Source organism: Argentina silus (assembly GCF_951799395.1).
Source record: "Argentina silus genome assembly, chromosome: 5".
Classification (NCBI taxonomy): domain Eukaryota; kingdom Metazoa; phylum Chordata; class Actinopteri; order Argentiniformes; family Argentinidae; genus Argentina; species Argentina silus.
The window spans coordinates 915,281-929,994 of record NC_139659.1 but is presented as its reverse complement, the minus strand read 5'-3'; the positions used below and the strand labels follow the sequence as shown (position 1 = coordinate 929,994).

Below are 14,714 nucleotides of genomic sequence, written 5' to 3'. Positions count from 1 at the left end.
CAAGCTTACTCAACAATGCTTCAAATGTGTTACTGTACAACAATAGACACAAAACGCCTTTTTATTTAGTCACTCTCCAGGCTTATAAATGTATATTATAATATGAATAGTATGTTAATAGATGTTATAAATGTCTCATGAGATTCTTGCTGTGATACTTTTTGGTGTGCGTCTTTTTGATATAAGGTGTGTAGCACGTCACTGCCCTCTAGTGGACGTACGTGTGTACTTAATGAGACGAGAGCCATAAGTTTCGATCTGGCTCACATTCTCCGAGCATTCTGAGTCAAATATAAATAGTTTAAATGATTATCTAAAAGAGAAAATTCTGTGTCCTAGTGATGTCCCGAATCAGAAAAAAAATAAAACAAGTCGGAGGACATCTCCACGGAGGAGCAACATGGTCAGCCCCCAAACCCCTGCCCGATCACTCCGGTCTTCCACCTCGGCTGGCCGCCTGGCACCGCCGTGGATGCAGCAAGCTTCCCACACCTGTCAGGACTGCAGTCACTACCAATCTTCCACCGTAGATTGAAGACCCATCTCTTCAGGCTACATCTTAACTGTCCCTCCTAAAGACCTCTTCACCCCCACTACCCCCCTGTACTAACCCTAACCCTAAAGACCTCTTCACCCCCACTACCCCCCTGTACTAAGCCTAACCCCAACCCTAGACACCTCTTCACCCCCACTACCCCCCTGTACTAACCATAACCCTAACCCTAGAGACCTCTTCACCCCCACTACCCCCCTGTACTAACCATAACCATAACCATAACCCTAACCCTAACCCTAGAGACCTCTTCACCCCCACTACCCCCCTGTACAAGTTTCTCTCCTGTTAATAAAATACAAAAAAAAAATTGTGACTGCCTATGGCCCCTGGTCCGAGCATTGATTACTTTATCTAATGATGACTGATGGATAGATGATTCAGATGATTCACTTACTTAAACAAATGTATTTCTTGTAAGTCTCTCTGGATAAAGGCGTCTGCTAAATGCCATAAATGGTAACGGAAATGTACCACGTGACTCACGCCGTCCAATGGTGTGCTGCCAGCCGCCGGAGCGGCGCTAACGGCCGCCGCGTCTCTGCCGCGTCTCTGTCGGAGCCATGGCCGCGTCTGGGAAGAGGAGACGACTCGCTCACCTCGCCTCCAACACACAGACCCCGAACGATCCGCCCGGCTCGTCCTCCGGGTCGCAGCCTCACCCGGCCGCCGTTGGAGATGGTCGAAGAGACGGTTTTGTCGAAGGATCCATACTTCGCATAACAATGAAAAACTTCCTGTAAGTCACTCGCTGCAGCCTGTGAACTTCAGCGCTAGCTAGCCGGCTAGCCAGCCAGCTACCCGACCGACCGACCGACCGACGGTTTAGTCGGTCAGTTGTAGATTTTGGCTAAATCGTGAGCTAACATTGGCTAGCTAGCTAGCTGGCTGGCTACCTCTGCGTTTCCCACTGATATGAGATTGAACACCAGGCAGCCAGCTGCTACTTACAACTACTACTACACGCTGCTGCTGCTGCTGTTGTTGTTGCTTCTGCAGCACTGTCTCTCCAGCCACCTAACATACAACCCAGATTGCTGTTTCCCATCTAACATGACTCTCTGTTGGCCACAGGACCTACGACCACTCAATAGTACTGCCCGGACCCAACCTGAACATGATTGTGGGCGCCAATGGAACAGGGAAGTCCAGCATCGTGTGTGCCATATGTCTGGGTCTGGCAGGCAAGACGGCCATCCTGGGCAGAGGGGACAAGGTGAGTGGCTGGGGTCTGGCTGGGCAGGTGTTGTTGCACCTGGGGCATTCTGTCCAGAGCTTGAACCTTTACCATTACGTCTGACAAGTGAGTTTGACAGCTAGATCCAGAGATGATCTATATTATTATTATTATTATTGTTATTGTTTATTATTGTCCATTATAATAGGCATTGCTGGAGCATTGCTACAATTCGAAGATGACCTCAATGATATTTTATTTTCTGTCACAGTAATTGGGTATTGAAACATATGGCACAGTGTTACATTGGTGTTTATGTTGGTGGTAGTTAGTACACAACTGATAACTTTTCTTCTGTATAGGTTGGGCTGTATGTGAAGCGTGGATGCAACAAGGGATCTGTTGAGATTGAACTGTACGTCTTGCGAAAATAAATATAATACCATCCCATCACTGATTCCCTTCTCTGATACAGTAATAACACACACATAACGGATATTCCCCACCTCTCTTTCCAGGTACAAGAATGGAGGGAACCTGGTGATCAACAGAGAGATCCATGTGGAGAACAACCAGTCAGTGTGGATGTTGAACGGGAGACACTCGGCCCAGAGGGCCGTGGAGGAGGAGGTGAAGGCCCTACGCATCCAAGTTAGCAACCTCTGCCAGTTCCTCCCTCAGGTATGTGTGGAACCCAGTTCAGATGCTATAACTCACTCCTCAAGTTCAAGTACTCCCACCTACCCGCGCTGTCCAATTGCTAGCTTTTTGATAGTGTAGCTGGTTATAGACACGTATAAACAGTAAAGGATAATAGATCAAATATAAGTAACAATAATAAAACAGTAAAAATAATTAAATTAAATATACAGGATGATTTTTGTGGAAGGATCAGAGTTGTTGGAAACTGAGTGAAGGAATAGTAAAGGAGGAGTGAAGGGAGGTGAAGAAAAGTGAAGGATGGATGAAGGATGCAGGCCGTGTTTTAGGACATCTGCACCAGCCATAGGCCGAAGTCTTCTCTGGTCCAACCTGGTCCGACCACCCTCTGACCTCTGACCTCTGACCTCGCAGGAGAAGGTCGGGGAGTTTGCTAAAATGACGAAGATCGAGCTTCTGGAGGCCACGGAGAAGTCTGTCGGGCCGCCGGAGATGTACGAGTACCATTGTGAGCTCAAGACCTTCCGCACCAAAGAGAAGGAACTGGAGGTGAGTGGAACCCAGTTGACATGGTAGAACGCTGCTGTTTGCAATGAGCTGTTTCATGAGCGACACACAGCTTCCACCAAGACCTTTCAGCGGATGTAGTCAGTTTTCTGTCTTGTGTTTGACCCCAGAGGCTGTCCAAATTCAATTGTGTGCATGTCAACAACAGTTGTTAATAATGCAACTCTAGTCATTCTTAGATGTGAATTCACCTCGTCGACCCACAGAATTTGTTTTAATAACTTTTAACGCTGACCGTACCGGAAAGATGTGTTCTTCTAAGTTGTGTGGTTGTAGAACGGTCCTCTGTGGTCCTCTGTGGCTCAGTTGGTAGAGCATGGCGCTAACAGCGCTTAGGTTGTGGGTTTGATTCCCGCTGGGACCATATATACTGAAATGTATGAACTCACTGCAATGTAAGTCACTTTGGATAAAAGCGTCAGCTGAATGGCATGTTTCTACTAGAACGTGGTGAAGGAGAAGGTCAGCTTCCTGGAGAAGGCCAAGCAGAGGAACGAGAGGAACAAGCACGATGTGGAGCGCTACTACGAGAAGAAGAGACATCTGGACATGATCAAGATGCTGGAGAAGAAGAAACCGTGGGTGGTGAGCATGGCGCTAACAACGCTTAGGTTGTGGGTTCGTTTCCTGCTGGGACCATATGTACTGAAAAATGTATGCACTCACTGCGATGTAAGTTGCTTTGGATAAATTGTAGAAATGGCATACAGTACCAGTCAAACGTTATTGAAGACATCAAAACTATGAAGGAACACATATGGAATTATGTAGTAAACAAAAAAATGTTAAACAAACCAGAATATGTTTTATATTTTAGATTCTTCAAAGTAGCCACCTTTTGCTTTGATGACAGCTTTGCACACTCTTGGCAAGTTTGTGTCCAAACTTTTGACTGGTACTGTATATATATATATCAAGAATCTTGAATATATATATATACACACATACAAGCAGATCTAGTCAATAATGTCAGTTTGTGAACATATATATATATGTATATGTATGTATGTATATATATATGTTCACAAACTGACATTATTGACTAGATCTGCTTGTTAGGAGATAAAAAATCTATACCGTGAACCGTGACATGGAATGTTTACTCCTAATCTTGTGTGTATCTGTGTCCAGTATTAACCCTCCTCTCTCCTCCCCAGGAGTACGAGACAGCCCGTCAGCAGCTGGAGGCAGTGAAGAAGGACAGGGAGGAGGCCAAGAAGCAGCTGAAGACCTTGAAGGAGGCCCAGGCCCCCCTGCTGAAGAAGATCCAGATGATCGACAACCGGCTGAAGCCCATCGAGAACCAAATGAAAGACAAGGTCAGACACTCTCGGTGGTGGTGGTGGTGGTGGTGCTGGTGGTGGTGCTGGTGGTGGTGGTGGTGGTGGTGGTGGTGGTGGTGGTGGTGGTGGTGGTGGTGGTGGTGGTGGTGGTGGTGATGATGATGATGATGATGTCGATTATAATGACAATGTGTCCTTGTTGTCTTCCAGACTGCCAACATCAAAGAAGCCTCTCAGAAGTGCAAACACAAGCAGGACCAGCTGGACAGGAAGCACAAGGAGGTCTGGCACTGTTACACCATGTACATTTGACTCATTGTCAAATATATCCCAAGAAATGTTTGTTTTACTCCGCTTTTATACCATGCAGAATGAGAGATCATTGCAGTACCATCTAGAGATAAATAATTAATTAATTAAATTTCAAATTGGGAAACAATTTGGATACATGAATAACATTGAAATAAATTGACAGAGGTTGAAATGGAACTGATTCCAACTCTAGCTCGCAGTCACAATTCATCTGTCCCCTCTCTGAATAAATGACTCTCGATTCACTGTTCCCCTGTCCATAGTCTGAATAAATGACTCTCGATTCACTATTCCCCTGTCCATAGAGTGAATAAATGACTCTCGATTCACTGTTCACCCGTCCACCTCTGTGTCCGTCCCTGCAGATTGAGGACATCAAGCAGGTGTTCAGCCTGAAGCAGACCGAGGAGGCGGACCGGCAGAAGCGCATCACAAACACCAAGCGCATGATGGAGGACCTGCGGAGGGAGCTGGCCAACGTGGGCGAGCAGGCGGACATCACCCCGCAGATCGAGGCGGTGAACGCAGAGCTGAGGCGCATCCAGGAGGAGAGGGCCAAGGTGGAGGGGGAGAAGGCGGACCTGCGCAGGGAGAAGGACAACCAGAACGGCGAGCAGAGACGTAAGAAACGCCAGCGCCAACGCGCTCACACACACACCAGAGCTGGGGCGGCAGATGGCCTAGAGGTTAGAGAGGCCGGCCAGCCATCGGGAGGCTCCCCACCCTAGGAGGGAGCTGGATGTGAGTAACTGGAAGGTTACTGGCATCATATCTAAGGCTCCTACCACTGCCGTTGTGCCCTTGAGCAAGGCACTTAACCCCTAACTGCTCCAGCTGCGCCGAATATGGCTGCCCTGTGCCCAGAGCTCTGTTCTCCCTTGGGGGTGTGGTGTGTGCAGTGTATGTGTTGTCTCGGGAGGGGTGTGCACATGTCAAATTCCTACCATTGATGAGAATTGATTGCATGGCCAAATAAAGAGTCTTCTTCTTCTTCTTCTTAACTGAACACCACACAGCAGAGCTAACTTAACTCCCATTCACACTGGTTAGTTTATCTTATGCACAATATATCACTTTTCTTAACAGGGGTAGGCATAACACTTACCTTAGATTAAAGGATTGTCTCTCTCCTAGTGTTGAGGAATAAGCTGTTTTCTCTCCTAGTGTTGAGGAACAAGCTGTTTTCTCTATCCTAGTGTTGAGGAACAAGCTGTTTTCTCTCCTAGTGTTGAGGAATAAGCTGTTTTCTCTATCCTAGTGTTGAGGAACAAGCTGTTTTCTCTCCTAGTGTTGAGGAACAAGCTGTTTTCTCTCCTAGTGTTGAGGAACAAGCTGTTTTCTCTCCTAGTGTTGAGGAATAAGCTGTTTTCTCTATCCTAGTGTTGAGGAACAAGCTGTTTTCTCTCCTAGTGTTGAGGAACAAGCTGTTTTCTCTCCTAGTGTTGAGGAACAAGCTGTTTTCTCTATCCTAGTGTTGAGGAACAAGCTGTTTTCTCTATCCTAGTGTTGAGGAACAAGCTGTTTTCTCTCCTAGTGTTGAGGAACAAGCTGTTTTCTCTATCCTAGTGTTGAGGAACAAGCTGTTTTCTCTATCCTAGTGTTGAGGAACAAGCTGCGGAGTCTGGATGACATGATGAAGATTAAGGAGGAGAAGCTGAGGGGGCGCTCCAGGGACACCTACGCTGCCCTCCAGTGGCTGAGGCAGAACAGACACGTCTTCAACGGCAACGTCTATGAACCTATGATGCTGGTGGTGAGAGCACAGAGTGACACTCGTATTCCTGTCAGCCAACGGCGGGGCAGAGCAGCTTCCCCTGAGCGGTTATCAAACTCACAACCTTCACTTTACAAACCGGCCACGATAACTACAACAATAAGACTGATTGACCCCTCCCCTTGACTCCTTCTCGGAGTACAGACTGATTGACCCCTCCCCTTGACTCCTTCTGGGAGTACAGACTGATTGGCCCCTCCCCTTCCTCCTCAGATCAACGTCCGGGAGGCTCGCTTTGCTAAGTACCTGGAGAACCACATCGCCTTCAACGACCTGCGATCCTTCGTCTTCCAGAGGAAGGACGACATGGAGACGTTCCTCACGGAGGTGAGAGCAGGGGGTCAGAGGTCAGGGTTCACAGAGGAGTGTACTACGGTACAGCCCGCAGGGAAAATTATTATTATTATTATTATTATTATTATTCAACTGACGAAAAGAAAACATTTAGTATAGAGAGGTGAAGTGGATTCAACAAAATGTAGTCTGTGAACTTACTTCTGGTTCAAGCCAAATTGCAATTAGAATGCCACTAGAGTGCCACGGGTGACTTTATTCACCAGAAATGCATAAATTATAATGCCTCATTTTAGAACCAATCAAAGTGTTGTTGCTAGGTAAACACCACATAGAACACGGCACTCTGGGTGGTGAGTGTTCCAGAATTCTTTGGCAGTTGGTGAGTTAAGAAACTACATTCTGATGCACGCTTCTGAGCTCTCTGCTCAGTAGAGAAGTACTTGGTGTCAAAGTAAATGTTGAATAAACCTGCTCTGTCCTCAGTGCCGTGACAACCTGAACCTGAGAGTGAACACCATCAGCGCTCCAGAGGAGTCCTGTGCTGCCCGGCCCCCCTCTCGACCCATCGAGTCCCTGAGGTCAGCACTTCTCTCAGCACATGACCCTTAACCTTAACCCTGACCCTTAACCCTGACCCTTAACCCTAACCTTAATCCTAATCTTAACCCTAACCTTAACCCTGACCCTAACCCTGACCCTAACCTTAACCCTAACCCACAACACAAAACCCTAATCCTTACTCCTGTCTGTCAGCATAATGTCACCGTGTTAACTTATTCAGTGCCGGGGGTGAATAAAGTCGCCCAAATTGTCAATGTTCCAGAGAGCCAAGGGTGACTGTATTCACCAAGAATCACCATAAATCATGATGCTTCATTTTGTAGCCAATCAAAGTATTGTTGCTAGGTAAACGCCACATAAAAACCCTTGGCACTCCAGGCGGTGGTGGAATTCTTTGGCGGTTGGTGAGTTAACCACCTGTTCTGTGTTCTCTGTGTTTCAGGCGTTTCGGGTTCTTCTCGTACCTACGCGAGCTCTTCGACGCCCCTGATGAGGTCATGAGCTACCTCTGCAACCAGTACAAGGTGCATGACGTTCCCGTGGGAACGGAGCAGACCAAGACCATGATCAAGACGGTAGGCCTCTGACAGAGCAGCAGGGGAGGCTGACAGAGGGAGAAACCAGGCTCATTCTAATGCATGGGATGGAATGAGGAGTGGTATCAAAGTCTGTCTCTCTCTCTCTCTCCCCCTCTCTCTCCCCCCCTCTCTCTCTCAGGTGATCAAGGAGCCCTATCTGAAGGTGCTCTACACGGCAGAGGAGAAGTACTCCCTGAAGCGGTCCGTTTACTCCAATAAGACCAGCACCAGTAACTCAGCCGTGAGGCCCTCCCAGTGGCTCACCCTGGCTGTGGACGCAGAGGAGAAACGCCAGCTGGAGGGACAAATCAGGGTGAGGGACGGAGGGGGGAAGGAAGGGAGGGACAGGGGGGACGGACGGATGGAACATGATTAGCTAAAGTACAAGGTTATACAGGTGAAGAGAAGTTAACCTTTGACCCTTTGCTGTGGTCAGGTGATTGAGACCAACATGCAGGCCATCGACGCCCAGATGAGCGCCATGCAGGAGCGCGCCAGGAAGATGGACGCCCGGGACAACGAGCTGCGTGCCAAGAAGAAGGAGCTCTCTGAGCTGAAGGGCAAGAAGAGACAGCTGGAGCAGAAGATCAGCACCAAGCAGGACAGGTGTGTGTTCTACACACACACACACACACACACACACACACACACACAGACTATACACTTAAAGTACACACAAGAAGCATTGTGAGATCTGTATCTACACCCACCAACTCACACACCTGGACAACAACCACATATTCCATAGGAACACAACAAGGGATAGAAAGAGAGAAAGAGAGTGCAAGAAGCCAAGGTATTTATTTCATACCCCCTTTGTTCTCTCTCCTCCCTTCCTCCCTCCCTGTCCTCTCTTTCCTCCCTCCCTCCCTCCCTGTCCTCTCTCTCTCTCCTCCCTCCCTCCCTGTCCTCTCTTTCCTCCCTCCCTCCCTCCCTGTCCTCTCTCTCCCTCCTCCCTCCCTCCCTGTCCTCTCTTTCCTCCCTCCCTCCCTCCCTGTCCTCTCTCTCTCTCCTCCCTCCCTCCCTGTCCTCTCCCTCCCTCCCTCCTCCCTCCCTCCCTGTCCTCTCTTTCCTCCCTCCCTCCCTCCCTGTCCTCTCTCTCTCTAGTCTGAGACAGATGGAGCAGGGTGGTATTGACCTCAGGAAGGCTGAGGAGGAGACCAGTGCTCGGGTCTCCAACGTCAACTCCCAGAAGGTGGCCATCGTGGCCGAGTTCATGTCTCACATGAAGGTACGTCTGGGTTCACCACGGTGCAAGGCTCAGATACGCACACACACACACACACACACACACACACACACACACCCACCCACCCACCCCACCTCTGTGGCTCTTACAGTAGGCCTGGAGTTTATAAGCGTGTTCTGATGCATATTTCAGGGCTTGTAATGATACACATTTACATACCTGTATTCTGACTGGCTTCTGTTCTGTTTCTCCCTCCCTCCCATCCCCTCCTCTCTCTCTCCCCCCCCCCCCCCCCCCCCCCCCCCCCCCCCCCCTCTCCTAGTCGAGGGCCATGTTGAGTATGGAGAAGGTGTATATGACTCTGGAGACGGTGAGCCTGACGGCTGAGAAGAGCAAGCTGGAGAACGACTGCAGAGAAGGCTCAACCGAGCACAGGACCCTAGAGGTCACACACACACACACACACACACACACACACACACACACACACACACACACACACACACACACACACACACACCATCTCTTCACACTCCCATGGTCTCACACAGACTCATATGATCCCACAATGTTTCCTCTGAATTCTCAGGCTGAGTGTTAACTCTCTGTGTGTGTGTGTGTGTGTGTGTGTGTGTGTGTGTGTGTGTGTGTGTGTGTGTGTGTGTGTGTGTGTGTTATAGCAAGCGTATAACCAGCTGGAGCAGCGGAAGGCCCGTCTGACAGACACCTGTAAGGCTCTGATGAGACGGGCCCGGGAGATCTGCAACATGGACCCAGGGGAGAGCGCTGTCCCCCCGGACCTGCACGCGGTCAGTACCGCCCGGGCGCCCCCCGGCACGACCACCACACCCACCGTCAGCTTCACTGGGAGCACTGGCTCCAACACACACTTCATTAACTCAACAATTCATTCATTCATCCATTCATTCAGTCATTAATTGATTCATTCACCCATTTATTGGTTCATTGGTTCATCCATCCATCTTGTTTCCCTCCCTCAGGCCTTCAGCCTGCTGCCCACCTCCCTGGATGAGATCGATGCCAGGCTCAACGAGGAGAGGGCCAGGGCAGAGTGCTTCACTGGCATCAGCGAAAACGTAAGAGAGAGAGACAGAGAGAGAGAGAGAGAGAGGAGAGGAGAGGAGAGGAGAGGAGAGGAGAGGAGAGGAGAGGAGAGGAGAGGAGAGGAGAGGAGAGGAGGAGTGTGTGTGTGTGTGACGGTGCCTGTCCCTCTCCTCCCAGGTGGTGGATGAGTACAACAGAAGAGAGCAGGAGAGGAGAGGAGAGGAGAGGAGGAGTGTGTGTGTGTGTGTGACGGTGCCTGTCCCTCTCCTCCCAGGTGGTGGATGAGTACAACAGAAGAGAGCAGGAGAGGAGAGGAGAGGAGAGGAGAGGAGAGGAGGAGTGTGTGTGTGTGTGTGACGGTGCCTGTCCCTCTCCTCCCAGGTGGTGGATGAGTACAACAGAAGAGAGCAGGAGATCAAGAACCAGGAGAAGGAGTTGGATGAGAGAACCAACGCCCTGGACACCTACAGACAGAACATATCAGAGGTCACTACACGCTGGGGGGGGGGTCTGTCTGTGTGTGTGTGTGTGTGTGTCTGTCTGTGTCTGTGACCATGTTATCTGTGTAGTTTCCTGACTAAAATCGAAACGCTCTTTCTCTCTCTCTCTCTCTCCTCCTCCCCCCCCTCTCTGTGTGACACACACACACACACACACACACACACACACACACACATGCACAGGCGAAGGAGCGCTGGTTGAACCCTCTGAAGCAGCTGGTGGAGCAGATCAACGAGAAGTTCAGTGATTTCTTCCGCTCCATGCAGTGTGCCGGGGAAGTGGACCTGCACTCTGAGAGCGAGGTACGCACACACACACACACACACACACACACACACACACACACACACACCCACCCTCACCCTCTTTAACCCTCTATATCGGTTGGATAAAGCAGATCGTTTCCTTCCTCTGTCTGAATCAGAGAGCTGGCCCGCTCTACGAGTCATTGGTGCTGGTGTTGGGGTCCAGAGACAGGAGAAGAGAAGTTCTGGGCAGTCAAATATTCAGGCTTTTATTAAACAGAATCAGTTCCAGAGTCAAACCTTTCTCAGACGCAGCCGGAAGGCGAAACTCACTTTTTCAGAGCAGAACACACAGCTTTATCGACTCTGTCCTTGGTGAAGAACATCTGCTGTTTTGGGAGATGGGCAATGAATTCACAACAAGGTGGGTGTCGATTAGACCAAACAAGACCATGTTTTGGAGGCCATTTGGAGACTGACTCACGACCCAGAGAAATGTTTATTGAAGACCCAGACACAATCCGAGGGGTTAAAATTAATTCTGAACTCACCAACTGCCGAAGAGTTCCGGAACATTCACCACCTAGAGTGCCAAGTGTTTTATGTGGTGTTTACCTAGCAACAACACTTTGATTGGCTATAAAATTAAACATCACCATTTATGCATTTTGGGTGAATAAAGTCACCCTCGGCACTGAATGAGTGAACGCTGGCAGCAGCAGAGGGCCGTGTGTGTGACTCGTGTGTGCCCCCTACAGGAGGAGTACGACAAGTACGGGATCCGTATCCGGGTGAAGTTCCGCAGCAACACGGAGCTGCATGAGCTGACGGCCCACCACCAGAGCGGGGGCGAGCGCAGCGTCTCCACCATGCTCTACCTCATGGCCCTGCAGGAGCTCAACCTCTGCCCCTTCAGAGTGGTGGACGAGATCAACCAGGTACCCCACACACACACACACACAGATAGAGACACAGACACACACACACACCCACGCACACAGACAGATAGAGACACACACACACACACACACACACACACACACATACAGCTCTGGAAAAAATTAAGAGACCACTCCAAATTTTTCTTAAATCAGCATCTCCACATGTATGGCAGCCATCCCATTCCAGTGTCTGTTGAATTCCAACACAGGGACACCTCATTCTCCTTAATGAGGTACTGATTAGGTGATCACCTGAACCAAATCTTATTTAATGAGGAAAAGTATAAAAACCACTGCTGTGGTCATCACTGTCCTCTTGCAATAGGACCAGCTGGATGGCAAAAACAGTGCTTATAGTACCTCAAAAATAATTGGAATAAAAAAATAACTATTGAATATGCCAAAAGAGTTGAAAAGAAAGGTTTTGAGTGAGGAAAAGAAGGGTTCAATTCTGGCTTTACTGGCAGAGGGATACAGTGAGCGTCAGGTTGCTTCCATCCTTAAAATGTCAAAGACAGCGGTTCATAAGAACAAGGTCAAGCAGCAGACATTAGGGCCAACAAAGCTACAGACCGGCAGAGGGCGAAAACGACTCTCCACTCACCGGGATGACCGCCAACTCATTTGAATGTCACTCAACAACCGTAGGAAGATGGATGGTCACAAACCATCAAACAAAGCCAAGCTGCTTGAATCTTTGCGCCAGGAGTGGCATAAAGTCACCCAACAGCCATGTGAAAGACTGGTGGAGAGCATGCCAAGACGCACGAAAGCTGTGATTGTAAATCAGGGTTATTCCACCAAATATTAATTTCTGAACTCTTCCTAAGTTAAAACATTAGTATTGTGTTGTTTAAAATTGAATATGAACTTGTTTTCTTTTTATTTTGACCAGTTGTCATTTTCTGCAAATAAATGCTCTAAATGACAATATTTTTATTTGGGATTTGGGAGACCTGTACCTATAAATAGGAAAACCAGTGAAAATGATCATTTTGCAGTGGTCTCTTAATTTTTTCCAGAGCTGTATATATACAGTACCAGTCAAAAGTTTGGACACAAATATATTCTGGTTTGTTTAACACTTTTTTGTTTACTACATAATTGCATATGTGTTCCTTCATAGTTTTGATGTGTTCAGTATTAATCTCCATGTAGAAAATAATAAAAAATAAAGAATGAGAAGGTGTGTCCAAACTTTTGACTGGTACTGTATATATATATATATACAGTATATATACAGTGCCCTGTGTAAGTAATGGGACAATGAAGAATCTTTTTCTTCTTTTGGCTCTACATTCCAAAAGGTTGGATTTGAACACACACACACACACACACACACACACACACCTCAACTGCTGCTTCCTAGAATTTGTAATAACCAAACACCATTTGGTATAACAGACACATACATACTGACTTCTCCCTGAAGCAAAACGCCCACACACCACACACCACACACACACACACACACACACACACACACACACACACACACTCTCCCACCCACCACCAGTCCAGTAGGTGGAGTCAGCTCTGCCCCCCCCCACCCCCCACCCACCCAGGACAGGGAGTAACAGGGAGGTACTGATAGATGTCCTGTCCTCCCCAGGGTATGGACCCGGTCAACGAGAGGAGAGTGTTTGACATCGTGGTCAGGACAGCGTGCAAAGAGACCACCTCTCAGTACTTCTTTATCACACCCAAGGTGAGTTACCTGTGTGTGTGTGTGTGTGTGTGTGTGTGTGTGTGTTCGAGTGTTCGTGTTTGTGTTCATGTGTATACGCTCTAAATCCGTGTGTGTGTGTGTGTCCAGCTCCTGGCCAACCTCCAGTACGCTGATGAGATGACCATCCTGTGCGTCCATAACGGCCCCCACATGCTGCCGCCCAACAAGTGGGAGGAGAAGGCCTTCGTCAGACGCAGCTTCCGCCGCAAAGGCCGGGCCTGAAACCCACCCACCGCAGAGGCCGGGCCTGAAACCCACCCACCGCAGAGGCCGGGCCTGAAACCCACCCACCGCAGAGGCCGGGCCTGAAACCCACCCACCGCAGAGGCCGGGCCTGAAACCCACCCACCGCAGAGGCCGGGCCTGAAACCCCCCCACCGCAGAGGCCGGGCCTGAAACCCACCCACCGCAGAGGCCGGGCCTGAAACCCACCCACCGCAGAGGCCGGGCCTGAAACCCACCCACCGCAGAGGCCGGGCCTGAAACCCACCCACTGCGCTGATCTACACGATTTCCATCTCCAATCTTTGGTTTGCTGTTTGCACAAGTAATTTGTCGTTTTTAAAGCAAGTTTTTTTTTATGAATTTTGAAGTAGAACATGTTATATAAATACTGTATTTTGTGTGTTTTATTTGTTAGCAGTAAGGCATACCGCCATGGCTGTCAGGTACCCAATATTTTTGAGGGGTTACTCCAAAAAAAAAAAAAAAAACTTTAAACACAACATGTTGTTGTTTGTTGATATGCTCTGATGAAATGAATTGTTCTTTTGGATCTTAATGAGTAAAAAATAAATAAATGACTTTTTAGAGATTGGAATGTGTTATTCAGATATGGACAATGGTGACATCATTCAGCAATATCAGTTCTACACTCTCTGCCACATGGGTTGAAATAATCAAAGTGGTCCTGCAGTCAGATGCTTCTCAATCCATATGAGGAAGTGCTTTTAGTGCATTCTTCAGGAAGGGAGGAGAAATGATGACACAGCATCCATCTGCGTCAAGCTTTCTGGCGCGATGATATCAGACACTGACTCTCTCTCTCTCTCTCTTTCTATCTCTCTCTCTCTCTCTCTCTCTTCTCTCTCTCTCTCTCTGTCTCTCTCTCTCTATCTCTCTCTCTCTGTCTCTCTCTTTCTATCTCTCTCTTCTCTCTCTCTCTCTCTCTCTCCCTTTCATGAAGGCTCTGCTGATCAGGCTAGGCACCTTTTCTATTGTCTAGGACCATTGATGATGACAGGTCATGGGTGATAACATCAGTCACTTGTTGCATTCAGGT

At 48.6% G+C, this 14,714-nt stretch overlaps 1 protein-coding gene across 2 annotated transcripts; it reads left to right on the top strand.

The window, feature by feature from the left end:
* The first annotated feature begins 1,141 nt into the window (after positions 1-1,141).
* smc5 (structural maintenance of chromosomes 5) lies at positions 1,142-14,244 on the top strand. Of its 2 annotated transcripts, XM_083670056.1 has the most exons (24): positions 1,142-1,292; positions 1,628-1,769; positions 2,093-2,145; positions 2,249-2,411; positions 2,805-2,939; positions 3,402-3,542; positions 4,115-4,276; positions 4,451-4,522; positions 4,918-5,173; positions 6,151-6,305; positions 6,540-6,653; positions 7,107-7,201; positions 7,627-7,759; positions 7,902-8,075; positions 8,199-8,368; positions 8,870-8,993; positions 9,274-9,396; positions 9,632-9,760; positions 9,953-10,048; positions 10,398-10,502; positions 10,700-10,819; positions 11,521-11,700; positions 13,316-13,411; positions 13,520-14,244. In XM_083670056.1, the coding sequence occupies exons 1-24, from the start codon at positions 1,279-1,281 to the stop codon at positions 13,652-13,654; spliced, it is 3,087 nt and encodes a 1,028-aa protein (XP_083526182.1). In that variant the 5' UTR covers positions 1,142-1,278; the 3' UTR covers positions 13,655-14,244. The 2 variants fall into 2 exon arrangements, with proteins under 2 accessions (XP_083526182.1, XP_083526183.1); XM_083670057.1 differs by lacking the exons at positions 10,398-10,502; positions 10,700-10,819; positions 11,521-11,700; positions 13,316-13,411; positions 13,520-14,244 and adding an exon at positions 10,194-10,360.
* The last annotated feature ends 470 nt before the right edge of the window (positions 14,245-14,714 follow it).